The following is a 22257-nucleotide window of genomic DNA, read 5'->3' on the forward strand; positions in this document are numbered from 1 at the left end:
CAAGCTGCGTGCTTAATGAGATTTCCAGTTTAGTAGACCTTGTATTGTGAATTTGTACTTCCATGTACTGTTATGTACTGTCATGTACTGTTCTCATGTCTTACTAAATAAAGTACATCAATCAATCAATCAATTGGTCATTTATGGCATTGAATTGAGCTGGCTCTGAGGGTTCGTATGGTAATGAGGAGAGAATATAGCCTAGAAATACTATGGGAATATAATAATAAATGAAGGATAATAATGAAATAAATCATGGAACTCTGATACTGCATAAACAGAGCAGGAAACTCAAGTCGATCCACTGCACTCATTGGCCGAGTGGATTCCAAAGTTTACCAGCCACTTTCATTATTTTGTTAGCCTACATTTGTTCAGATGAGAAAATAATCTCTAAAAAAATATATTGGTCAAAGGAACTGGTAGACCAGCTACAATAATAATACTAAAGAACGTGGCTGGTGTTAATTTCCTATTCTGGATATAACAGCTCACAGTTTAAAGGTCCCAAACAGCATGCCTATATACAGTACAATATAAAAAAACAGTACAAACTTTTATTGCATACATAAGAAATGATTAATGTATGAATATCATTTAATTGTAATTGAGTTAAAGTCCTCCAACATGGCTCCAGAGCCTCACATGATCGGACAGTTCCCCACTCTTGCTCCACTCTGAAAGAGAAAGAGTACAGTAGTAACTGATGGTAAATATTTACAAAAACTCAAAATTCCACATTTCTGAGCACTTTGTAATATGCATATTTCATTCCAAGATTCCATTTCCAGCATATGATTAAAGTAACATTCAAGCAATGTCTGTATTTTCCTTTTCTTTTTTTTTACACATACAGTATATACAAACATACAAAAAGGAAATCAACTCACACAATTATACTAGAATGCTTATCTCTTTAGTTCATACATCATCATATACAATCATCTGTACGAAGATGATTGAACCAAAGCATTTAGCTGTGTTCTGTGTTCTTCCCACCTGGCGAGGCGTACTGTGGTTCATCAAATAGGAGTGCGGAAGCAGGCCCTCTGAAATCCCACCGCTGCGGTAGGAGGCGCGTGAGGCAGAGGATCCAGAGCAGTGGCTTGTTTTGTCCGGTGACGCCAGCCCACAAGAACCACACGTCACCGTCCTGCTGCGCAGGTTGTATTCAGTGTCCCCTCCGCATGTGCTGTGGGCACCCTAGAATGGTTAGAGAGATTTTTAGCAACCTGTTATCGGATTTGATTGACAATTTGCTGACAATGAATTTTAATTTCTTTGCTAAATGTGGTTTCTCTTACCATGTCATCATCATCCTCATCAAACTGTGTACGAGTGACCTTCCTCATTGCCATTTCCTGAATGCAAAAGGACAAGAAAGATCATGGCAACCTATAAATGCTCTGAAGAACAAACTATTATTACATGAAGGAGATGGTAAAGAACATATTTTGAACATATTCTGTAAATGTACAAAATATGGTTTTAGATAAATAAATACCTCTCCATTGGCACTGATCAGGGTTGTCTGAAACAGGTCTCCAGTGCCCCATGATGCCTGGTTCTTCCACACAAAGTCACTGGGAGGGCTGTGGGTTCCTCCGGCAGAAGAAGCCCAGATCTTTGCAAAATGAAATAAGGCATCCATAACAATATTCATCATTATGTGAGATACTTCAACTGTTGCTTACAGACAGTTGATGCTTACCGTCACTTTCTGTCCAGCCTTTAAGGTGAATTTTGCAGGGAACTTGAAGGAAATGGCCGTACCAGATCCCACCTGTCGCTTCACCTGCCAGTTCCCCAGAATTTGGTCCTGGGGCAGGAATATGAAATTCAGTTAATGGATTCAGTCAGTTGGGTGCTGCTATAGTGTTTTGTGTTTGTAATGTAAAATCAGTGAATGATCCTGGGTTTGTGAAGTTTGTTCAGCATTATACCGTGAGTAGATTGTGTCATAATGTTAAAATTGTCCCAATTCTACTGTACCTTTGGATAAATAAATATATCCACACATTGGAATATTCAGTGCAAAATTATATTCCATTCTCTCACCTCATCTGCCTTGTTGCTGAGCCTGACGTACTTTCCATCCAAGTCCACCTCGTCCACGGTGACCCGTCCGCTAGCCGAGGCCTGCTGGGTGATGCGTGTGCGGGACACGGCTCCACCGGTGAAGCTGGAGGCCTCGCTGTCAGTGTCGTTGAGGCGACGCTTCTTGCCGGAGGAATTCTGAGAGCTGCCGTGGACTGAACGGGACAGTGAACCAGAGGAGCGGCTTCCTGCCACCGCTCTGGTTGGGGGAGGGCTCGGAGACAGGCGGAGCCTGCAGGGATGGACATGAACCATGAGATGTGTGTGTGTGTGTGTGTGTGTGTGTGTGTGTGTGTGTGTGTGTGTGTGTGTGTGTGTGTGTGTGTGTGTGTGTGTGTGTGTGTGTGTGGTGGGGTGGTTGATTTAATGAGTTAAGCAAGAGAGTGTAAAGGCAAAGAGAGAAGGAATGTTTGTGAGGTTGATATCCGATTGTCCAGTACATCATTTGTACTGCTCACATGTACAGATCCGATCGTACAAGATTATGATACTGTCTATAAATACTGTGACTAAAGTAAAGCCCAGTCCACACATACGCAACTAGTTGCAACTTGCAACCAGTTGCAAGAAATTGCTGTTGTCTGGACTGACCATTTTGCAGACTGGTGCCATTTGTTGATAAAGGTTGCAAGAAGTTAGTTGCGTTACGAATTATTGGTGTGGACTGTGTAAGGCCAGTGATGCATTACATTACGTGTACCTAATACTGTGATAACTAGGTTGATAGAGGGCCTAGTGGTTTAGTGTTTAAGAACACCTACCTCTCTTCCTCTCCCTCCAGGAGCTTCCTGTAGGCAGCTATCTCCATATCTAGAGCCAACTTGACATCCAGGAGCTCCTGGTACTCGTCCAGCTGCAGCTGCATCCGTTGCCTGATCTCAGCCATCTCCCTGTCCTTATCTCCAAGCAGACGACGTGTGGTGTCCCTCTCCCGAGACATGGCCCCCTCTAGTTCCCTCACCCTGGCCTCACTGGCTGCCAACTGGAATTGAGGGGATCACATACAGTAATTGTTACTAATTTGACAGAAATAATATACATACTGATATAACATACTGTACATGCATTACCCATAAACAACTTGCTGGATATGTAGACATGCATAGTCCCATTGGTAGAGTATGGCACAAAAACTAGACGTCTACCTACAAATTGGGTTTTCCAAGTTAAAGAGGAAATCTATGCACTCATGGTAATAGCAGTGTAAATAGCTGTGGATCTGAAACACCCCCGAGGGTGTGGGCCCATTACAGAAAAACATTAGATGTTAGAGGCCTTTCTCTTGTCAGCCCTGTTGCCTCTAATCATCTTTTTTATTCCATCCCAAAATGACTCGACCTTCCAGGACTGGCATATACAAAGCATTAAATGGTTTAAGGATCTGTTCATAGATAAATGTTTTAGTTCATTCAACAAACTTTCAGAAAATTATGAATGACCCAAAACACACTTTTACAGATATCTTCCTGAAGAGCCTGACAGTAACCCCATTGACGCCTTCCTTCTATTTGACCCGTTATCCAAAGGTGCAATGTCAATACTGTATGAAAACAATTTGTTGTTAAAATGTACACCTCTGGATAAGATCAAAACTGCTTCTCATGATTTTGCACGATTTCCTTTGCCTTATTACTTGCTAGGTGCGCAGTTTTGCTCACATGATGGAAGGATGCTGCCCCGCCTACGCTCAGCCGGCGGCTTAGTGACATAATGTCCTGTTTTAAGATAGAGATGTTGTGGTTTTCAAATATAGTCACACAGCTAAATGGCAGCTATTGTACCTTATTTTATTTTATTTGTAATTTATATTTCGATTATGTCACTGATGACTGCCTTGTTTTTTCTCTGGTTTTATTTTAATCTAATCTGCTGTGCGATTTAAACCTTTTGTAAGTGGTTCACTGTGAAACACCTCATTTGGTGAGATACCTGTTTCTGTAACTGGCCGAGCTGGGAGGACATGGACTCCAACCGCATCCGGGTCTGCTGAAGCTCCTCGTGGGTCGCTCCCACCAAGTGGCTGCTCCTGTCAGCTGATTGACGTGCGTTCTCCAACTGACAGAAGTAAAAAATAAAGACGTTTGTCACATTGGATTTAATTAATTATTTATTAAATGATATTATGATAATAATAATTATTATTATAATAATAATTATTTACTATGTCTTGAGTACTACATAATAAAGGATATTTCCATTAACAGGATATATGAGTAAAAACACTCAACATATTAATTTCTTGTTCAAGTCCCTGTACAAATAATATAAATCATCCAAGTGACACGAGGGAATGGACATAATGTTCCAGAAGATGCATGGGTGGCATTTATTAGAGATGTAATTGTTTTATTACTAATTTTGTATCTACCATGCCTCTTTTCCAGAAAGATTTGAGTGGTACATTTTTAATGTTTTCCATGCAGGCATCTGAGTACAATTTAGAATTTACCTTGGAATTGTAGGTCTTTTCAAGGTCATCCTTATACTGTTTGATTTGCTGCTCGTGCTGGCCACGCATTTCGATCAGTGCCTCAGCCAGCTTGCTCTCAAAGTCTTGCTGTGTGCCGTTGGCCAACTCGACCATACGAGACTCATGGCGGCGCTTTGTCTCCCTCAGCTCCTGTAAATTAAGTATTAATTATAAATTATAATTGTAATATTTTTTTTTGTTCATGGGAGATTCCTTTTTTATATGAGAGTGCACAAATAAGAGTACAAAAACAGTAGTTTAAATGCAAATTAAACACGTCCATCTCCATCAAACTCACTCACAACTAGAACTACCTAGATTTTATCATTACAGGTTAGTAGGTTGATATCAGGAGGACTTTTGTGTTCCCGATTCTTATTCTTCTTCCTTAATTGATGACAGAGAGACAATAACATGTTCCCTCAATGCTCCTGACCTCAGAGTAGAGGCTCTTGTGGAACTCCAACTCTTCTTTGAGGGTCTGGAGGCGGTTCTCTCCATCCACTCTCCTAAGCATCTCATCCTGCAGTTGCTTCTTGGCATCACCCAAACTTGTTTCCAGCTTAAAATATATTTTTTAAAAAGCCAAGAGATGATTGAGTTAAAATCATGCACAAAGATCCCTTCATGTATGGTATATCTGGGTATCACATACTTTCGCCCACTATATGTAAACAACAAAAGAGAAAGAAAAACAAATATATATATGTATATATGTATGTATGTATAATTACTTATATACACTTATATACGGTCAAACTTCACATAAACTTGTGTGATGTGGCTATACATTATCACTCTGCAGATAAATTCCACATTTAACTCTGTTTTATACTTCCTACTTTAAAACTCTGTGCATGTGAGTTTCCTGTTACCTTGGCAACTTGAGCCTTTAAGTCCCTGGCTTCCATGTCCAAGTTGCGTTTCTCTCCCAGGGCTGTGGTCAGGGATGCATCCTTAGAGTTCAGCAAGGCCTCCAAGTCTTTGAGCCTCAGAGTGGCTGCTGCCAAATCAGACTCCTTCTTGGTGTTTCTGTGGAGAGATGCAGGCAGGGGTTTAGATATTTACGTTCAAGTGAGTTCCCTTTCCCTTTCCGTTGTGGTATGTTTTTCTGCGAAGATAAAAAAAAATTGCTCAACACATACGTACAGGGTCACAGTGATCTTAAAAAGAGGAACAACACTGTGCAAAAAGCAACAGTGCTATGCACAAAGAGACAAGATACCAGTAACCTCAGGTTAGTTCAGGTTTTTGCGTTTTTGCACCTGGTACCAGGCCCGCCGACGGTGTGTGTGTGTGTGTGTGTGTGTGTGTGTGTGTGTGTGTGTGTGTGTGTGTGTGTGTGTGTGTGTGTGTGTGTGTGTGTGTGTGTGTGTGTGACTGTGTGTGTGTGTGTGTGTGTGTGTGTGTGTGTGTGTGTGTGCGTGTACACGTGAGTGTGTGTGTGTGTGTGTGTGTGTGTGTGTGTGTGTGTGTGTGTGTGTGTGTGTGTGTGTGTGTGTGTGTGTGTACACGCGAGTGAGTGTGTGTGTGTGTGTGTGTGTGTGTGTGCATGCGTGCGTGCGTGCGTGCGTGCGTGCGTGCGTGCGTGCGTGCGTGCGTGCGTGCGTGCGTGCGTGCGTGCGTGCGTGCGTGCGTGCGTGTGTGTCTTGATCTATTTGTATGACATTTTAAGGGCCTTTTACAAAACATGGATCAATGTGATGCAACTAGACTGTCTTAATTTCGTAATAATAATAATAAAATAATAATAATAGAATTAGTAATAATGCAGAATGCATCTTAAAGTGCTTCTCCAATAAACCAAGTGGAAACTAGATTCCTGCAATTTCCTTTGCACGGTCTTCTGAAATCAAATCTGTGGGTTATTTTAGGATGGGAAGGGAAGCCTGGATGAAGTAGAAAGAGAGGGAAAGCCTTGGTGTTTCCAGGCTTAAGTGTATGACTCATACACTCCAATTATGTACATCCAATCTGACGTGTATGGTAGCCACAAGCCACAGCCTCCTGATGTTTAGTTGAGACGCTGCCATGGCAACGGCCTGGCTTTGCCAAACATACGTCTGCCATCGTCTCAATATTTATGGAAAAAAATAATGGAAACAAGAGTGTAACCGCTAAACACTGCCACGTATTGTACGTATAATGATCACTTTTAGTGGAACAGGAGGAGGAGGAGAGACGGGAAAGAGTTAGTCATAAGACTGCCTGTGGCCGAAGGACTGGAGATGTGGGGATGGATGTTGAATGTCAGACGGCAGTGAGCAATGGGGACGGTATGCTGCCATGGGAGTGGTCTGGGCAGGGCACTGGGGCTGAGAAACTGTAAGCAAATTTTGCAGAGGCCGTGGTGTGTGGGACATGCCTCAAGTTTGAGGTTGTGGGATGTTGTTATAGGGATTTCTTTGTACAATTATTCTACAAACGCGTGCTCCAATCAAGCTACCTTCCGGTAATTATGAAAAAGTAAATACGCAAAACCGCACTCTGTTGGCATTCACTTGAATAAAACTTATGGTTCCAGAACAGCAGCCCTGGGAGGTCTCAGGGGCGCTGCTGTTCCACATATGATCCTCTGTTATGCAAGATATCTGGATCATTGGATATATTTTATTATGTATTTTCTCTAAATATGATCTTATTATGTAACTGAAAAAGAAATAATCTTCAACTCTAAATGTTCATTTGAGTTAAAGTCACTGTTCTTGTAGGAGGCAAGGAAAATCAGAATCCCAAACTAAGGAGAGCACACACTCAGCTACGGGTGGATTGTGACCTCTAGCCTACCTGGCTTTGAGCTCCTTGTAGTCCTCTCGCACTTTGCCCAGCTCCAGCTGCAGCCGGGCGCGTTCTTTGGCCACCGAGTCCAGAGTCTGGCGGGCATCCGTCAGCTCTGCCTCATAGGCCGCCTTCATGCCCGTCAGCTCGCGGCTGACCTCTGTCTCCGACTCAGTGATACGCAGGCAGAGGCCTGCATTCTCGATCTCCAGATTTCTGACCTTGTCAATGTAGACAGCCAAGCGGTCGTTGAGGTTGCACAAATCATCTTTCTCCTGCAGCCTGGTGATACGGTGGGGGGAGGCAGGGCTGCTCACACCCCTGGGAGTACCTTTCTGACTGGGTGTCGCCATGGCACCTGTAGGTTATCTCTGTGGGAATACAGTCAGGGAATCACTCAGATTTGGAAATATTCATAAATGTGCAATAAAAGCATGTAGATTTATATTAGATGTTGATGGGAAGACATAGACTACTGCAGCCATCGTATGCATTGCATACAAACTATGTTACAGGGGAAATAGCCACATCACACGTGGCGTTAAGTTTATGTGAAGTTTGACTGTACAAAAACATTATCACTCTGCAGATAAATTCCACATTTAACTCTGTTAAAAAATTAAAACAGCATTAAAAAAAACAATAATGCCTTTTTTTTTTACACTAATACACCTTAGCAAAGTGGTTATTACAACAGCTATCATATAGAATTGTATAAAACCAAATTATGTGTAAAATGCCAATGTGTAAAATGCCAACTAAAGAGACTTCAACAATACCGCACAATTCACTCATCAAGTATTCTTGTCAAGCACAGTGCACCTTTGTGACACTTAAAACCAGCATGCCATCATGAGTCATGATATCAATATATAGATCCTCCCATCATTGCAATGTCATTAATAATACAAATGAGAAAATTAAACATATGGATACACCCATCTCCACCTAAAAAGTACACATTGGGCCCTATATGATATCCTGCACGTTGCCTTACCCCTTATGCCTAGACCTTTTTGGCATTTTTATTTCATTTTTTACTATTTTGAAAAAACATTTTAATGTTTTTCAAAATAGTAAAAAATGCCAAAACAAAGGTTTAGGCATAAGGGGTAAGGCAAGATAGGGCCAATGCCTTTAACACAATATGCAATATGAAAACTTTACCTCTAAAAAGATGGTGTGAAGTAGAAAAAGAATCAGGTCTGAGGATTTGGATTTGTGATGTTATTCTCTGATATTTCCAGTGGTCAGCGTTCTTAGTGGTGTTCTAAGTCCTCCGATGATGCACTCCCAGAGACTGCACTGTCTGAGAAACCAATCTCTGAGTGAGTGCCCATATAGGAGTCAGATGGGAGGAGAGGACAGAAAGAGGTTGGCCTCAAGTTTGGCATCATAGGTGGTAGTTCTCCCTGTCTGTCCCTCTCTGTTTCCGTTTCTTTCCCTTGCCTCCTCCCTTCTCGCTCCTTTTGGAATGGGTGTGAAAGAATGAATGGTGCTGTGCAATAAAGTGGTCCAAACAAATAATCTACTAATTTTTAAGGTGATCCATTTGATATGCCATGCTTACATCTCTCAGTAGCTAGGTTAAGATGAGTTTAAAAAGAAGTGCTTTTTAAATTATTTTAATATGGATTCATTCTATTTCTATTGGGTTTTCCAATCTGTTATGCACTGATGTCCAGCTCAGTGGCCTTGCAGTTAAAGTGTCCACCCTGAGATTGGGAGGATTGGGTTCAATCCCTACAAAGACTATACAAATGGAACCCAATGCCTCTCTGCTTGGCACTCAGCATCAAGGGTTGGATTGGGGGTAAGTCCCTGCGACATATGAGTGTCATGTCCAGGAGGTGTACTTGTACTGTACATCAAGCAACCTCACACTCAGCAGGAAATAGGCTCCTGCACCTGGGCCACATGAAGGCTAGGTCTTGACATTCATTGCATAGACCTATCCAATCCAAGGTAAGCCCATAGCCTAGTAGTTACCATCTTTTTTGGACAATAAATGCTTTGGACGATACTTAAATCTATTCTATAGTGTTCTTTTTAAAAAAGTACTTTGTGTAAATCAAAACTTCATTACAGTGAATAAGTCTTTGCGGACCAAGTTTTTCCAGTGCAGTCTTCATATGAAAATAGCACAGTTTGGAATGTGAGCGAGTGCTGATGACTCAGCCTGCCTACAGTGGAAACATCAAGCTACTCTTGTAGTGCTGTGTAAGCTCCAATGGCAAAGAGTGAGAGAGAAAGGAACTTTTTTTTTTTTACTTTGTCAAAAACTATTTACAGACAACGATTTTTTTTTTTACTGTAAATAAGAAAGTGATGCACAAACTTATCATACATAAAATGGTTGTGGGTTGAGGTGTAGCGTGGCTATATGGTCAGAGGGATACAAGAAGTGTGGGCAGTGGGCACTAAGTGGGCATCTCGATGTAAAAAATGCTTTTGTCCAAAAAATGATAATGTAATAGTCCTATACATGATTTGAACAAGCACATCATTATCAGACTTAAATGTACCCTCCAACTTCTTGTTTATGCCCCAAAATCCAATCAATATCTTTATGTACATTTTCTATGTCATTGTGACAGAAGATTCTTTTCACTTTTGATCTGGTTGACCACAAGAAGAACCGGGCTCTCTACCCGCCTATGGCGCATGTTAGCCCCGCTACACTCCTACACCATCTCGGTCGGTGCTGAGGCTGACCCTGACCCTCTAGGGGGAGAACCCAGTCTATTATCCGCTTATTTGAACCATGGCCCCGGACCGCTAAAAGCGAGGCGGAGTCGGAGTAAAATGTCGGCACGTCGGACCAGCTGAGTACGGCTGTTTGATGCTGCTGTACAGTGCATTAGCCATGGATCACACGACGGTCGTCACGACCGTCATGGATGAACTTAAACCTGGTGTTTGCGCTTTCTCCCTTTTTGGCCCGTACATCTACATAAACGTTCAGATTTCAAATATAAAAGTGCTTACCCATGGCCACAAATGTTAAAAGTATATACGGGGCCTCAGAAGTATCCATATAGTCCGTATTGTTCAATAAAAAGCATTTTAATCCAATCGGTGGCCATTTTTTCCGTATTTTCTCCACATGCTTTCAACTACGCGACCCTATCGGTTGGGAGGTATATTGCACTCTGATACGTTATAACTTTGGGGAAAAGGCCACCAATCGGATTAAAATGCTTTTTATTGAACAATACGGAAGATACAGGTACTTCTGAGGAACCGTACATAATTGTAACATCCGTGGCCATGGGGTAAGCACTTTATATTTGAAATCAGTAGAAATATGTAGATGTACGGGACAAAAAGGCAGAAAGTGCAAACACCAGGTTGAAGTTCATCCATGACAGTCTTGTTTCAGGGCTACTGATGCATCGACTGCTTTGCAGACAAGAGTCCAACACATAAGGCACTGTTGCCAAATTAGATCCCGTCGATATCTTGTACAATTATGCCATTATTCATGCAAGGTTGGAGCTATGCTAACGTCATGAAATCAATATATAAATCGAGGGATTATGGTGACTGAGCAAAGTGAGCATAATGCTTTGCGTTGGTTTTCTCACACACAGCAAAGGCATTCTTGTCATGTGGTTCGTGGGAAAACCCGGATTGGATCTTCTTGGTCACCTGAGTAGGTACTTGAAAACGCTGCCATTCAAACTGATCGGAATTCAGCAAATAAACATTACCCGTCCTTCTTTCCTAGAGTAACAGTTATGCTACAAACAAAATGCATTTCCTACAATTAAAGCAGTATAGTACATCTTTGATCTTTTCAACATCATATAGAGCCAAGAAAGAGCAATGCTTTACATCATTTATGACACGACAGTCAACAACGGTATAAACAAAGAATACACGCACAATCTAAAAGGACATCAGAGCGGTAACTGGACACAAAGTCCACAAAATGTAGCAGAAAACGGTTTACACGTCGTTAGTCTACAATAGATCCACTCCATGTCTTATTGCGCGCAAGAGGAATCGGACACAGGCTGGATGAACATTGAACAGAACAGCTCTACTGTAACCCGAGGCCACTGGGCAGTGTTGCCAGATCGCGTGAGAGAAATAAGCAACCAGGACTATGAAAACAAGCCCAATAAAAGAAAAACATATCTTAGGAAAAAAAAAAAGAATAATTTTGGAACATTTTTACAACAAAAATCCCTGGCACAAATATTTTCAGATGGGGGGTCTGTGGACAAATACATATTAATATGGGGGTGCTTTCCATGAAAATGTTTGAGAACCATTGGTTTAAACAACATTAGGAAACAAGCCCAAATAAGCAGCAACTACACTTTAGAAACAAGCCCACAAAAACCACAACCCGCCGCAACTAAGCAATATTTACAAGCAACTTTATTTAAAAAGTCCAAAGTCGCTTATAATAAGCCGACATGGCAACACTGGCCACCACCAGGGGGAACGAACAATAAGGAAGCCGACGGGAAAAAAACAAGCAAAAAATAATCCAAAGAAAGTAGATCATCTGGTGAACAGTGCATTTAGAGATCTGTGTCGATCCAAAAGCAAAAGATAGATCTGTTAATTTGACCAAATTATTCTGATAATACTGAATAATTCCACTCTGAACGTCGCATTACCGAACAAAAATCTAGTACAAGGTCGAAAGAGAGAGAGCGAGAGAGAGAGCGAGAGAGCAGACGCACAAACACGTCCCTCCAGCTCAGTGCAGCGGTCTCCATTTTAGATCCTCGCCCGGTCGGTGCCTCACGTGTCCTGGACTGTCTTTCTCACATGACCCGCGTGTTTGTCCCCGTGATCAGCACTTCCATCTCTAGTATTTCAGTGTCGCTGAATATCACACATTAAACAAGCAGCAAACCTTCATGGATATGCTCGAACAGAGTCTGGACAGCTCGACGAGGTAAGAGAGAGAGAGAGAGAGACACTATGGCTGCTGCTGCAATAATGGCTTCCATTCACGGCCTAGTAGACCTAAAGTCACCATGTTGTCTGGTCTATGCGACGTTAATGTTAACACATTAAATGTAGGATAGAATAACTTTGCTTCTTTCAATTTTCCCTCTCAGTCTTGGCACCCGACAGATTATGTGACTAGATGGTGTCTTGCACGATTTGCATACGTATTATATCGCACGCATAGGCTATATTACATATTATATTATTTAGTGCAAATTGCAAGTCTCTTATCATTAGATGCGGTTGTAACGTTAGCATCGGACACTCGGGTCACTTGTATATTATTTGGCAAGGAAATCAGATGCACAGTTAGTTTAAATGTTCACGGTTTGTTGAAATAGGGCACGATTTCATATTTTACAGCTAACGTTATACCGCAGAGCTTTTGTTATTTTTTTAAATATGTTTTTGCCAAATAAACTAGGATGGGCGTTGCTGGGCAATTTCAATTGTTAACGGTTATAAGGGAACGTTGACAAAAAAAACAAAATATAAAACACCAAAACTGTGTGAATGTAGAATGTAACTCTTGTTTAAGGATATTTAAGAGTTTCGGGCGGTAACGTAGCAAAACAATTTCTATTAACGGCGATTGCTGATGATGACTGGGTTACTTCTCATCTCTCACCGCATGGGGGCGCCGCGCTATTGATTCATGACTAATTCTGAGTCTGCCTAGCACATTTCTGTGAATTCTTAAGATTAATATATTATATTAAGGGTTGTTTTTCTGCTCTTCTTTCCAGTCACGAGAAACAGGAAACAGAAGAGGTTGTCCATTTACATGAAGGTAACAATCAAATTATTTCCATTCCAGCTGGGTAAAGAGAACAGCAGAGCCTTCTATGTGGCATCTGTTATGTAGACAGATGCCAGGTCAGTTGTAGACCTGGCATCCTGTATAGCTTGTACATATTATTGATTGTTTGATATTATACTGTTTACTGTTCTTGGTTTACCTTTGATCCTAGATCACTCACTATTACTATGCATTTGATGTATTACCCCGTGTATTCCTTGCTGTAAATCGCTCTGGATTAAGAGCTTCTGCTAAATGCCTAAATTGTAAATCGGTCAATAGGAGACTCATTGACCCGGTCATCAAATTATTGATTTAGGATTGCGACAAAAACGTCTATATAGTACTATAGTACTAAATAGTTGTTTACTATTCCACTGTCAATATATTTGTCAAGTAGTTGCTATATTGAGAATGACTCAATATGTCGTCTTTTCATGGTTTTAGGTGTTATTATAATGTTATTATGCTTACTCTGAGGAGTAGCTCTGAAGAAGCATTAGCTCTGAAATGCGTTTGTTTTATACCAGTAAAGTTATCCGCAAACTAAGTTTGTCATCCAGAATGTAGTGTATTTCTATATTTACACTTTTGAAATGTGTTCCTCATTTGATGCTTTCAGGAGAGGCTGTGGGAGCACAGACCACAGTGACCATCGCCAATGTACAGCAGGCTGCATTCGGTGACCACAATGTGCAGTACCAGTTCCGTACAGAGAACAGTGGGGGACAGGTCAGTATTTTACATGCATCTGGAGAATATATTTTTTGACACATAAAAAGTATATAATTCCCCCCAGGGTGCAAGGTGTTGTGACAGGGCCACAGAGAAAGAATGACTATATTGCGCCCTGACCTCGTGGTCAAACCGTTTTAAGGCCAGTCCACATCAATGCAACTCCTCCATTGGTGTGGACTGGCCTTTAAATCTAGAATTATCAAATGTAAAATTTTAATGTGGAACGGTTTATATATGTACAGTATATATATATTTTAAGCTTTCCTCTCCCCAGGTGACCTATCGTGTGGTACAGGTGACTGATGAACAGTTAGAAGCAGCTCAGGACGGAGCAGGAGCTGTCAGTGTGGTTTCCACTGCAGCGTTCGCTGGAGCACAACAAGCAGTTGCACAGGTGTGTAACGCATGATTTATACTTCATCATACAATGGTGTCCCATGCCGAAAATGGATGATCTACAAGTTCACAAGTCACAACGCGATGGCTTCTAAGCTTATAGATCAGCTACTTTCAGTGTGGGATACTGGCTAAGTATAAATCAGGCTTAATGTTGCATAAAAATGTGTTTTCCTCCATGAGTTGATACCTGTACCTACTTTTGATAGCACCACATTGAAAAGTAGAATGACTTTGATGTTATTCTAACTCGGTATAATTGCACCACTGACCAACTTGAGGCATATGTCACGATTTGGGAAACGACTTCTCTAATCATTTGACTATTCATAAAAGTGCAAGCGATGAGTTTTTCAGTTCCGTTTTTGATGAATCAGTCACACGACTCTTTGCTGTTTCTTGCTCGCTCTTCACCAGGCTGTTATTCAGAACCCCTTCAGCAATGGAGGAAGCCCAGGAGGTGAGACCGTGGGAGGAGAGACGCGTTTTGCATATTTTCCTGCTTCCGCGGTCAGCGATGGAACCACAGCTGTCTCAGTGCAGGCCACTGCAGACCCAGCACTCACACAGGCTGGAGGTGAGGGAACACATATTTGTTTGGACAGAGATATAGAGTACAACTTCACATCAATGTCTGTTGATCAGTGATACAGAGAAGATGTATATTTCATCTTTATAGGGGAAATAACATTTGTTTACCAGATTATTTGTTTTCATCTCTCACTGATTATTTTTAATCTAAAAACATTGACTTTCTGGGGCGCCCGCTGGCCTAGCGGTCCAGGCGCATACCTCATACGCTGGTTATCCAGCTTGACAGCGTGGCACGGGTTCGACTCCCGATCCTGACGACCTTGGCTGTGTGTCACCCCCCCATTTCCTGTCAGCCTACTGTCCTGTCAAATAAAAGCATGAAAGCCCCCAATAATATCTTGTTAAAAAAAAACATTGCCAATGATTCAGTCTGATTCCCATGCTTTCTCCCTCTAAATTCAGGCCAGTTTTACGTGATGATGAGCTCCCCTGAGGTACTGCAAACCGGTACCCAACGTACCATTGCACCTCGTACACACACCTACACCACGTGAGTATCCTGTAACTCAGTTTTATCAGTTTTAACTCACTCTGTTCAATTCAACATTGACATAACAGAGCGCGCCCCTCCATATGGGGTGACAACGCTTCTCACTTCTACATCCCCCACCCTCCCCAAATGCCACATTGGATTGGTATATTCCTTACCTCTTGGTTTGGCATGATTGGTTTGTGACTGTGTGTACAATTAATCATAAAAAAAAGGAACATGATTCAGAAGGTAAAAAAAATGGAGAAAAAAAATCTGTCCCACTTACCTGCCATCCCCAGAGACCTTGGTGAAAGCGACATGTTGCAGCAAGGCAATACAAACTGGTGAGGAGAACTTTGACATCCCCTACGATGTACCCCCACAACCCCCCCCCCTTTCCCACCGCCCTACTCCCATCATGTGTGGTAGAGACAGACAGATAAGTGCTAGGTGGTGTTTGTTTAGTGTTCCTGTGTGTTGATTATAAAGATTCAAAACATTTTTGGGACAGTGTTCCAACCAGTGACCACATTCAATCAACTGGATCTTTTGATTTGAAGCCTCTCAGGGGGTCAATGACCATATTGACACGCTGGCCATTTTGTTCTTACATCATACTCGGAGCGTGGGGGTGGGCACATTCCCACCCTGTGAGTGTGAAGCAAGAGCAAAATGGCTGGCATGTGAATATGAGTAATTACTTGCAGTATGTAGCATGAAAATGTATATTCCCTTCCTTTAGTATAACAATGTCACAGATACAGTAAAATGAAGATGTAAATCTTACATGACCATTTACTGTCTTTTTTAGAAACTTGTCTTTATGTGGAAGTTTTTTAAATATTGTTACAGCCTTTTATCAGAGGTGCAAAAGTCAATCTCTTCAATATCTTGTTGCTTTACAGGAAAATGGAGGGTCCGCGTGCACCCAGGGATGAGAGACGAAGGGCACAGCACAATGAAGGTATTACTGTATATTCATTCATATAAACCAAACAATGACATTTACAATACATGGTATTTGATGTAACTATCTAGTTTGTTTCTCGTATTAAAACTGATATAGTTATGCATCCACATTTGGATGTGTAATTGTGGAGAGTTAAATTAAATATGAGTTGCTTTGCTTTGTCTCTTTGTAGTGGAGCGGCGGAGAAGAGACAAGATCAACAACTGGATTGTCACCCTGTCAAAGATCATCCCTGACTGTAACATAGACAGCAGTAAAACCGGAGCGGTGAGTCAAAAGGTTGATCACGATTTATTTTTTTCTCAGTGTGTGTATGTGGGTGTGTGTGTGTGTGTGTGTGTGTGTTTTAAGCAGATCCCCTGCTTAAAATGATATTACATTTGTCACATGTATTTTCTTCTGTTCCTGTAAAGAAGTTAAATCATACTATTACTACTTTGCCTTGTAAGCCAGTGATTTGTATGAAGGGGTTCTCTTACTTATAAAGACGTAACTGAATGTAATAGAGATGGTCGAAGGAATTGGAGAGAAATCATGAACGCTTGATTTTAACTCTTTGACTGCGGTTGACTCGATAACGCGTCAATTGCTAGTTTGTCCAGTTGGCCGTCGACGCGTTAGACGCGTGTTCATTGTTTAATCTCTGATCGTGCTATTCTCATTATTTTTCATTCTAGGTTTCGAGTTCCACTTACTTCACCCACACCTGCATTCGGTTTTATGACACAGATTCCGTTTCCGGTTAACTTTTTTTTCCCCGGTCATTTTCGGCCAGAATAGGGAATTTTCACACGGTATAAAAAACGAACGGAGAGGTCCACTTCTATAATCTATAGTCTGGGTGACGAACAGTCATCGCCGTCGTGTATCACATCGTAATTTTGGCCGATCGGAGAATCTGAGAGCACGTCACATCCGGTTTGACGTATTTGACTGTTTGGCTCTGTTTGGGGGGGGGGGGCAGCGAGTCAGCGAGCTGATGAAGGTGTCTATTTGCTGCTCTCTGCTGGTGGAACCATCGTATGTGTTCAAAACCGCAGCTAGACAAACTATATGAAAATTAAATAACAAAACAAAAAAACACGAAAATCGCTGGCACTGGGGGAGTACTTCATGAAAATACTCTGGCAGTCAAAGAGTTAATGGAGTCATACGTAATTCACTATTCCCTTCTGTTCGATTCCTCAGAGTAAAGGAGGCATCTTGTCCAAGGCCTGTGACTACATCCGGGAGCTTCGTCAAAACAACCAGCGACTGCAGGAGAGTTACAAAGAAGTAGAGAGAGTCCAGGTGGACAATGAGCTGCTTAGACAACAGGTGACCTTCCCTTCAAGCATTAACTGTACTATTCATTTAACACATTGTACTGTTACTTTGCTAAATGAATTGATCAATAGAAGAATGTTAGCTCATAAGTAATGTCTAAAGCTTTCTAGCTCCATTTAAAATGAAAACAAAAATATTTCTAAATGTGCAATAAAATAACTGTTCCTCAAATTGTTCCTCAAGTTCCGCTAAATAATTAGTTGTCACTTTCACATTCAGTGTGTATTCTTACCTATTCTTCCTTGTATTTCTGTTTTTTCTTTTTAGATTGAAGAGCTGAAAAACGACAACGCACTGCTCCGAGCGCAGCTACAACAGCACGGTATAGAAATTAATGGAGATGCAACACCACAGTGACATGAGGCTCTGAACTCAAATACACAAACCCACACACCTCACGAAAAACAAACCACAGATACTCTCGCCCACTTGAACAATGCTCGGAAAGAATATTGAGAGGAGAAAATTGCAAGTGCCCTCCACCATGCAGCCTCTCAAAAAACTATAAAGGAACTAAAAGCTGAAATGCAAAGTCTCCTCCAGCTTTCCTCTTCCAAGACTGGACGCTGAAATGAATAACTAAACTGACTTCACCTTCCCACCACCGTTTAAAGGAAAACAATGTTGATATGCCACCATACTTTCATTAACTTTCTTTTTAGTTTAAATTATGGTCTTAATATGGAGAATGTTTCTTTTGGAATTTATCCTTTGGCCTATTGTTTATTGTTTTGTTTTTTCCTTTTGCTTTGTTCAACATTTGCTGTGTTTTGAATTACTTTGTTTGACAAGAATGAAAACATCTATTTGTTTTTTTAATTTATTAGTCTTCAGTGAATATACGGTATATACTGTATATACAGAAAGGAAAAACTGTTGCCTTAGATATTAGTTTAAAAAGTATTCGGCTGAATTTTGTTGCAGGCCTGCATTTTGTTGCAACATAATTTTTTCCTCCTAATTATAGGCAAATCAGTTTACCCTCATCCATTGTCATCACTGTTAGTATGGCTAGGTTTGCTGTCAATGGACTGTGTGCATCATTAAACTGACAGCTTTAGGGTTTTTGTTTGCATTTTTGTGTTCTGTAGTGCAGAGCATCTAAACATTGGAAAGATAATATTTCATAAAATATCATTATCGTGATTTTCTCAGCCAGTCCAGGGTTTTGAACCATTAAAGCCTGATTTATCCTCTTTAGTTGTGCGGCAGAATTTGCACACCAAAAATAATGGATCTGCAAGCTCACAAGACGTTGCAACATGACGCGTTGTGGGCTTGTAGATGGGCTATTTTCGGTGTGCGACACCTGTGCAAAACTAAATATTACTCGGGCTTCAGTGAGTCAAACCAACCGAGTCAAAGCCGCTCTCACCACACTATTTTACTTAACTAAAATAATATATTGTTTTGTAATGAAACCTTTCATATTTTCCCCTGTTGCAGTGGAACTCGAAAGCTCTTAAAAAAAAAAAGCATGTGACATTAAAATGAATTGACACCCTGGTCAGATTTTCTAGGAAATGCCTCATGGTGTGTGTTGTTACAGTGGGACTGGCTGGGAGAAATGAATGTTGTTATGTGGGGGACATGCATTATGAACATGGTGCAGTGGCAGTATCATCAACAATGATAACACTTCTCTGGCAATCAAAGTGTAAGGTCTTTGATAGAACTGGCATGTAGGTTTTATTTTTTAGCACAAAGCCTTAATAGAAGCCTGTTGGAGACAGTGGATAACATAGCTCAGGTAATTGGGATAGTACACTGGCAGTGGTTCCCAAACTCAGTGCAGTCTTTTATTGTATGCAGTTATGATATTTGTTTGTGACCCAATTTGGTGCAATGTACAGTATGTGTATCGAAATGAGAATATCTGGTTGACTATGAAAAATGTAAATAGTTTTTATTGGGCATTAAATCATGGTACGTTTGTATATCTGCTTATTATAGGTCACTGATTTAATGCACTGAACTGGAATATAAAGCATTTCTGTATTTCAACAGGTTCAGATTATGTCAGGTCTTGGCTTGAAACTAAAACTACAATCCTAAAGTTTTATGTTCGCAGTCTCCCTCCCCCGATGGAGAGTGGTAATTGCAACGATGTTCAAACTACAATAAAGACATCTAGTGTTCAATTCGGTGCGCTGTGTGCTTCAAATAACTATTGACATTATCAACCAGTCGGTGTCCTAGCTGACACCAGAGTCTAAAGTTTTTCAATGGAAGAGTAGGGAGACCACTGCCAACCACTGCAGGTGTTTAGGTATATTGTATTAACATACTCTAGTACCATACAGATTGGTTAAGATAAACCTTTATTCATTACAATAAGTCCCAGATTGTAGCTTTAAGCCTGATTTATGCTTCAGTGACACTGGAAAAAGTGTCATGCATCACACTTTTTAGGTGAAAATGTTATTTCTGTCAAGCGACACGTCACTTGACGCTAAAGCATAAATCAGGTTTTACCAATGGTTGCATTATAGTGGAGACCTGCGGTAGCATTATCATGTAGACACTGTATATGATAATATTCCCTTTTTTCAATAACTTTGAATGTTTGGGAACCAGTGCTGATGACAATTTTATGGTTAAGACAGGACTGGAGCACAATGTGCTGAGGGACCGGGTATTACAAGGAATATAATTGAGTGATGACATTTTGTAACTGACCACGTTTTGTCTACACTGAAAGCAATCACAGCATGGAATTTTAACCACTGGCATGAATAATTCTGGTAATACAATAAAAACAGTGATGCTTAAACCAAAGTGGTGTTTATTACATTAATGGCCATTTTGCTGGTTTAAAATGTTATTATTATCCAGAGTGACATGATGAATAGGTAATCTTTCAGTGTTTTATTCAATGACACTTATACAGTACCTGATATAAACTGAAAAGAAAATAGACAATCTACAAGCTAACAGCGTGTTGCAACGCAACACACTGTGAGCTTTTAAGTCTGCAAAGGGTGAGGTCACAGATGGGGCAAATTGACGCGTAACTAGACCAACCTGCCTTATTCTGTATACACTACAGCTTTACGTATGTGTCTACATGTGGCTGGCAGCTCTGCTGTAATAGTAGTATTAGGCCGGCTCTTGTTTTTCCTCTACTAGGGGCCGGCCAGTCCCTCGTTTTTCCTTTGTATTATTAGGCGATCAGTTTCGTTCTTACTAAAGCTGCCTTCCCATGTAGAAAAATGCACAAAATGTGCAGAACAACCTAGACCCAAATTTTCCTCCGAGGTGGAAAGACTGGTGACGCGAGGTTAGACCCAAATATGGGGCCAATTTTCCCGATGGTGGTGCTCTAGAGTCACACAGCTAGTTGGTCAGTTGGTCTAAAATATTCAAGCACAAACAGAGCTGGTCACAGCTCATCACAAATGATATGCTTGTTTTCATAGACTTTTCATAGACCATTTAAACCCTCTATTACTTACTTACACCTATCACCCCTTCTGGGGCTTAGGCCATCAACAAGGGCGCTTAAACTCTACTAATCCTATTCATTAATGTTTTTCTGCCATTGACACAAAGATTTTAACACACAGCATCTTCAGATCTTTGTGTATTTTGAATCCACAGTACATACATAAATATCGGACTGAAAATTCTCCTGTACACCTTATCTGTAAATTACAATCATCTTGAATATTAGTTTGCTTAGTGTGCCAAATTGTATGATTAGAGCCGATTCGATTTTTACATAGGCCGAACCTTGAATTCTGCCACATATAGTCAATTTATCACACTGTAAAATAGAGCAGGTTTTATTTCATATTCATTATATAACCATATTATTAGGACAGCCATATTGGACACAGGTACCCCTGACCAAGGCATTAACTGCTAACAAGCCAGTGGAGTGGCCCAGTAGCCAACACTGGGACAATGCTTAAACTAGCAGCTCCGGTTTTAATTCTACTGGGGCAGATAACTCATGCTGAACAGTTATGGTTATTAAGGAACAATCATGTTATTCACATGCTGACAGAGTGACACATCTATTCATAACATAACCTGTCAGTGTATGTGGTTCAGTTACAGTACGCTCCACACGCCCCAGACTCTTCTCCCTTCTGGCTTCCAAACTGTGGAATGAACTCCCCATTGCAACTGGCGACTCCCAATCTTCCGCCGTAATCTGAAGACTCACCTCTTCAGACTCCACTTTAGCCTGTAGCACTTGCCATAGTACTTGCCCTAGCCTCCACGACCCTGCAGGATTATGCAACGGCTAAAATGTAATTTTAGAGAGCATGTTATGTAGACAGATGCCAGGTCATTGTTGACCTGGCATCCATAGTGTGTATAGTTTCAATGTACAGATTAAACATTTTTTGGATATTCTACAGTTAGATAATGATAGGTTCTTGGTTTACCTATGATCCTAGATTACTATTTCTACGCATTTGATGTATTACCTTCTGTTGTCCTTGTTTTCTGTTAAATTACTCTGGATTAAGAGTGTCTGCTAAATTGTAAATTGTACCAGGACAATCATTACATGTTTTGTTGACTTTTACTAAATAATGACTTTGGGGCCCCTGAATTCAATCATATTGTATAAATAGAGCAAACTAATAACAAATCAACCAAGTATACCATTGAATCAATATACGTACCAA

The 22257-nt window shown here is 40.9% G+C and overlaps 2 protein-coding genes across 3 annotated transcripts; one reads left to right on the plus strand and one right to left on the minus strand.

The window, feature by feature from the left end:
- On the minus strand, positions 1–8762 carry LOC308096126 (lamin-A-like). The gene is made up of 13 exons (XM_080443425.1): positions 8513–8762; positions 7355–7716; positions 5443–5599; positions 5004–5129; positions 4547–4717; positions 4027–4152; positions 2859–3079; positions 2059–2329; positions 1712–1819; positions 1505–1624; positions 1305–1361; positions 1000–1203; positions 1–677 (listed from the first exon to the last, which is right to left on the minus strand). The coding sequence occupies exons 2-13, from the start codon at positions 7696–7698 to the stop codon at positions 642–644; spliced, it is 1941 nt and encodes a 646-aa protein (XP_080299551.1). The 5' UTR covers positions 7699–7716; positions 8513–8762; the 3' UTR covers positions 1–641.
- Positions 8763–11639: 2877 nt separating this feature from the next.
- usf2 (upstream transcription factor 2, c-fos interacting) lies at positions 11640–19551 on the plus strand. 2 transcript variants are annotated; one of them, XM_080443279.1, is made up of 11 exons: positions 11640–12263; positions 13066–13109; positions 13741–13850; positions 14131–14250; positions 14670–14829; positions 15249–15336; positions 15618–15662; positions 16224–16282; positions 16461–16555; positions 17477–17605; positions 17882–19551. In XM_080443279.1, exons 1-11 carry the CDS (start codon positions 12226–12228, stop codon positions 17969–17971), a joined length of 978 nt encoding a protein of 325 aa, XP_080299405.1. In that variant the 5' UTR covers positions 11640–12225; the 3' UTR covers positions 17972–19551. The 2 variants fall into 2 exon arrangements, with proteins under 2 accessions (XP_080299405.1, XP_080299404.1); XM_080443278.1 differs by having other exon boundaries at positions 11647–12263; positions 16461–16567.
- Positions 19552–22257: the final 2706 nt, after the last annotated feature.

This window comes from Gymnoscopelus braueri (genome assembly GCF_963280865.1).
Source record: "Gymnoscopelus braueri genome assembly, chromosome: 11".
Lineage (NCBI taxonomy): Eukaryota > Metazoa > Chordata > Actinopteri > Myctophiformes > Myctophidae > Gymnoscopelus > Gymnoscopelus braueri.

Coding starts and splice junctions, on each gene's coding strand:
- LOC308096126 (XM_080443425.1), bottom strand. CDS start 7,698: ATGGCGACACCCAGTCAGAAAGGTACTCCCAGGGGTGTGAGCAGCCCT. Junction 2,330..2,858: donor CTGGAGGGAGAGGAAGAGAG/GTAGGTGTTCTT, acceptor CCATCCCTGCAG/GCTCCGCCTGTCTCCGAGCC. Junction 1,204..1,304: donor ATGAGGATGATGATGACATG/GTAAGAGAAACC, acceptor TAACCATTCTAG/GGTGCCCACAGCACATGCGG.
- usf2 (XM_080443278.1), top strand. CDS start 12,226: ATGGATATGCTCGAACAGAGTCTGGACAGCTCGACGAG. Junction 13,851..14,130: donor CAGAGAACAGTGGGGGACAG/GTCAGTATTTTA, acceptor TCCTCTCCCCAG/GTGACCTATCGTGTGGTACA. Junction 14,251..14,669: donor CACAACAAGCAGTTGCACAG/GTGTGTAACGCA, acceptor GCTCTTCACCAG/GCTGTTATTCAGAACCCCTT.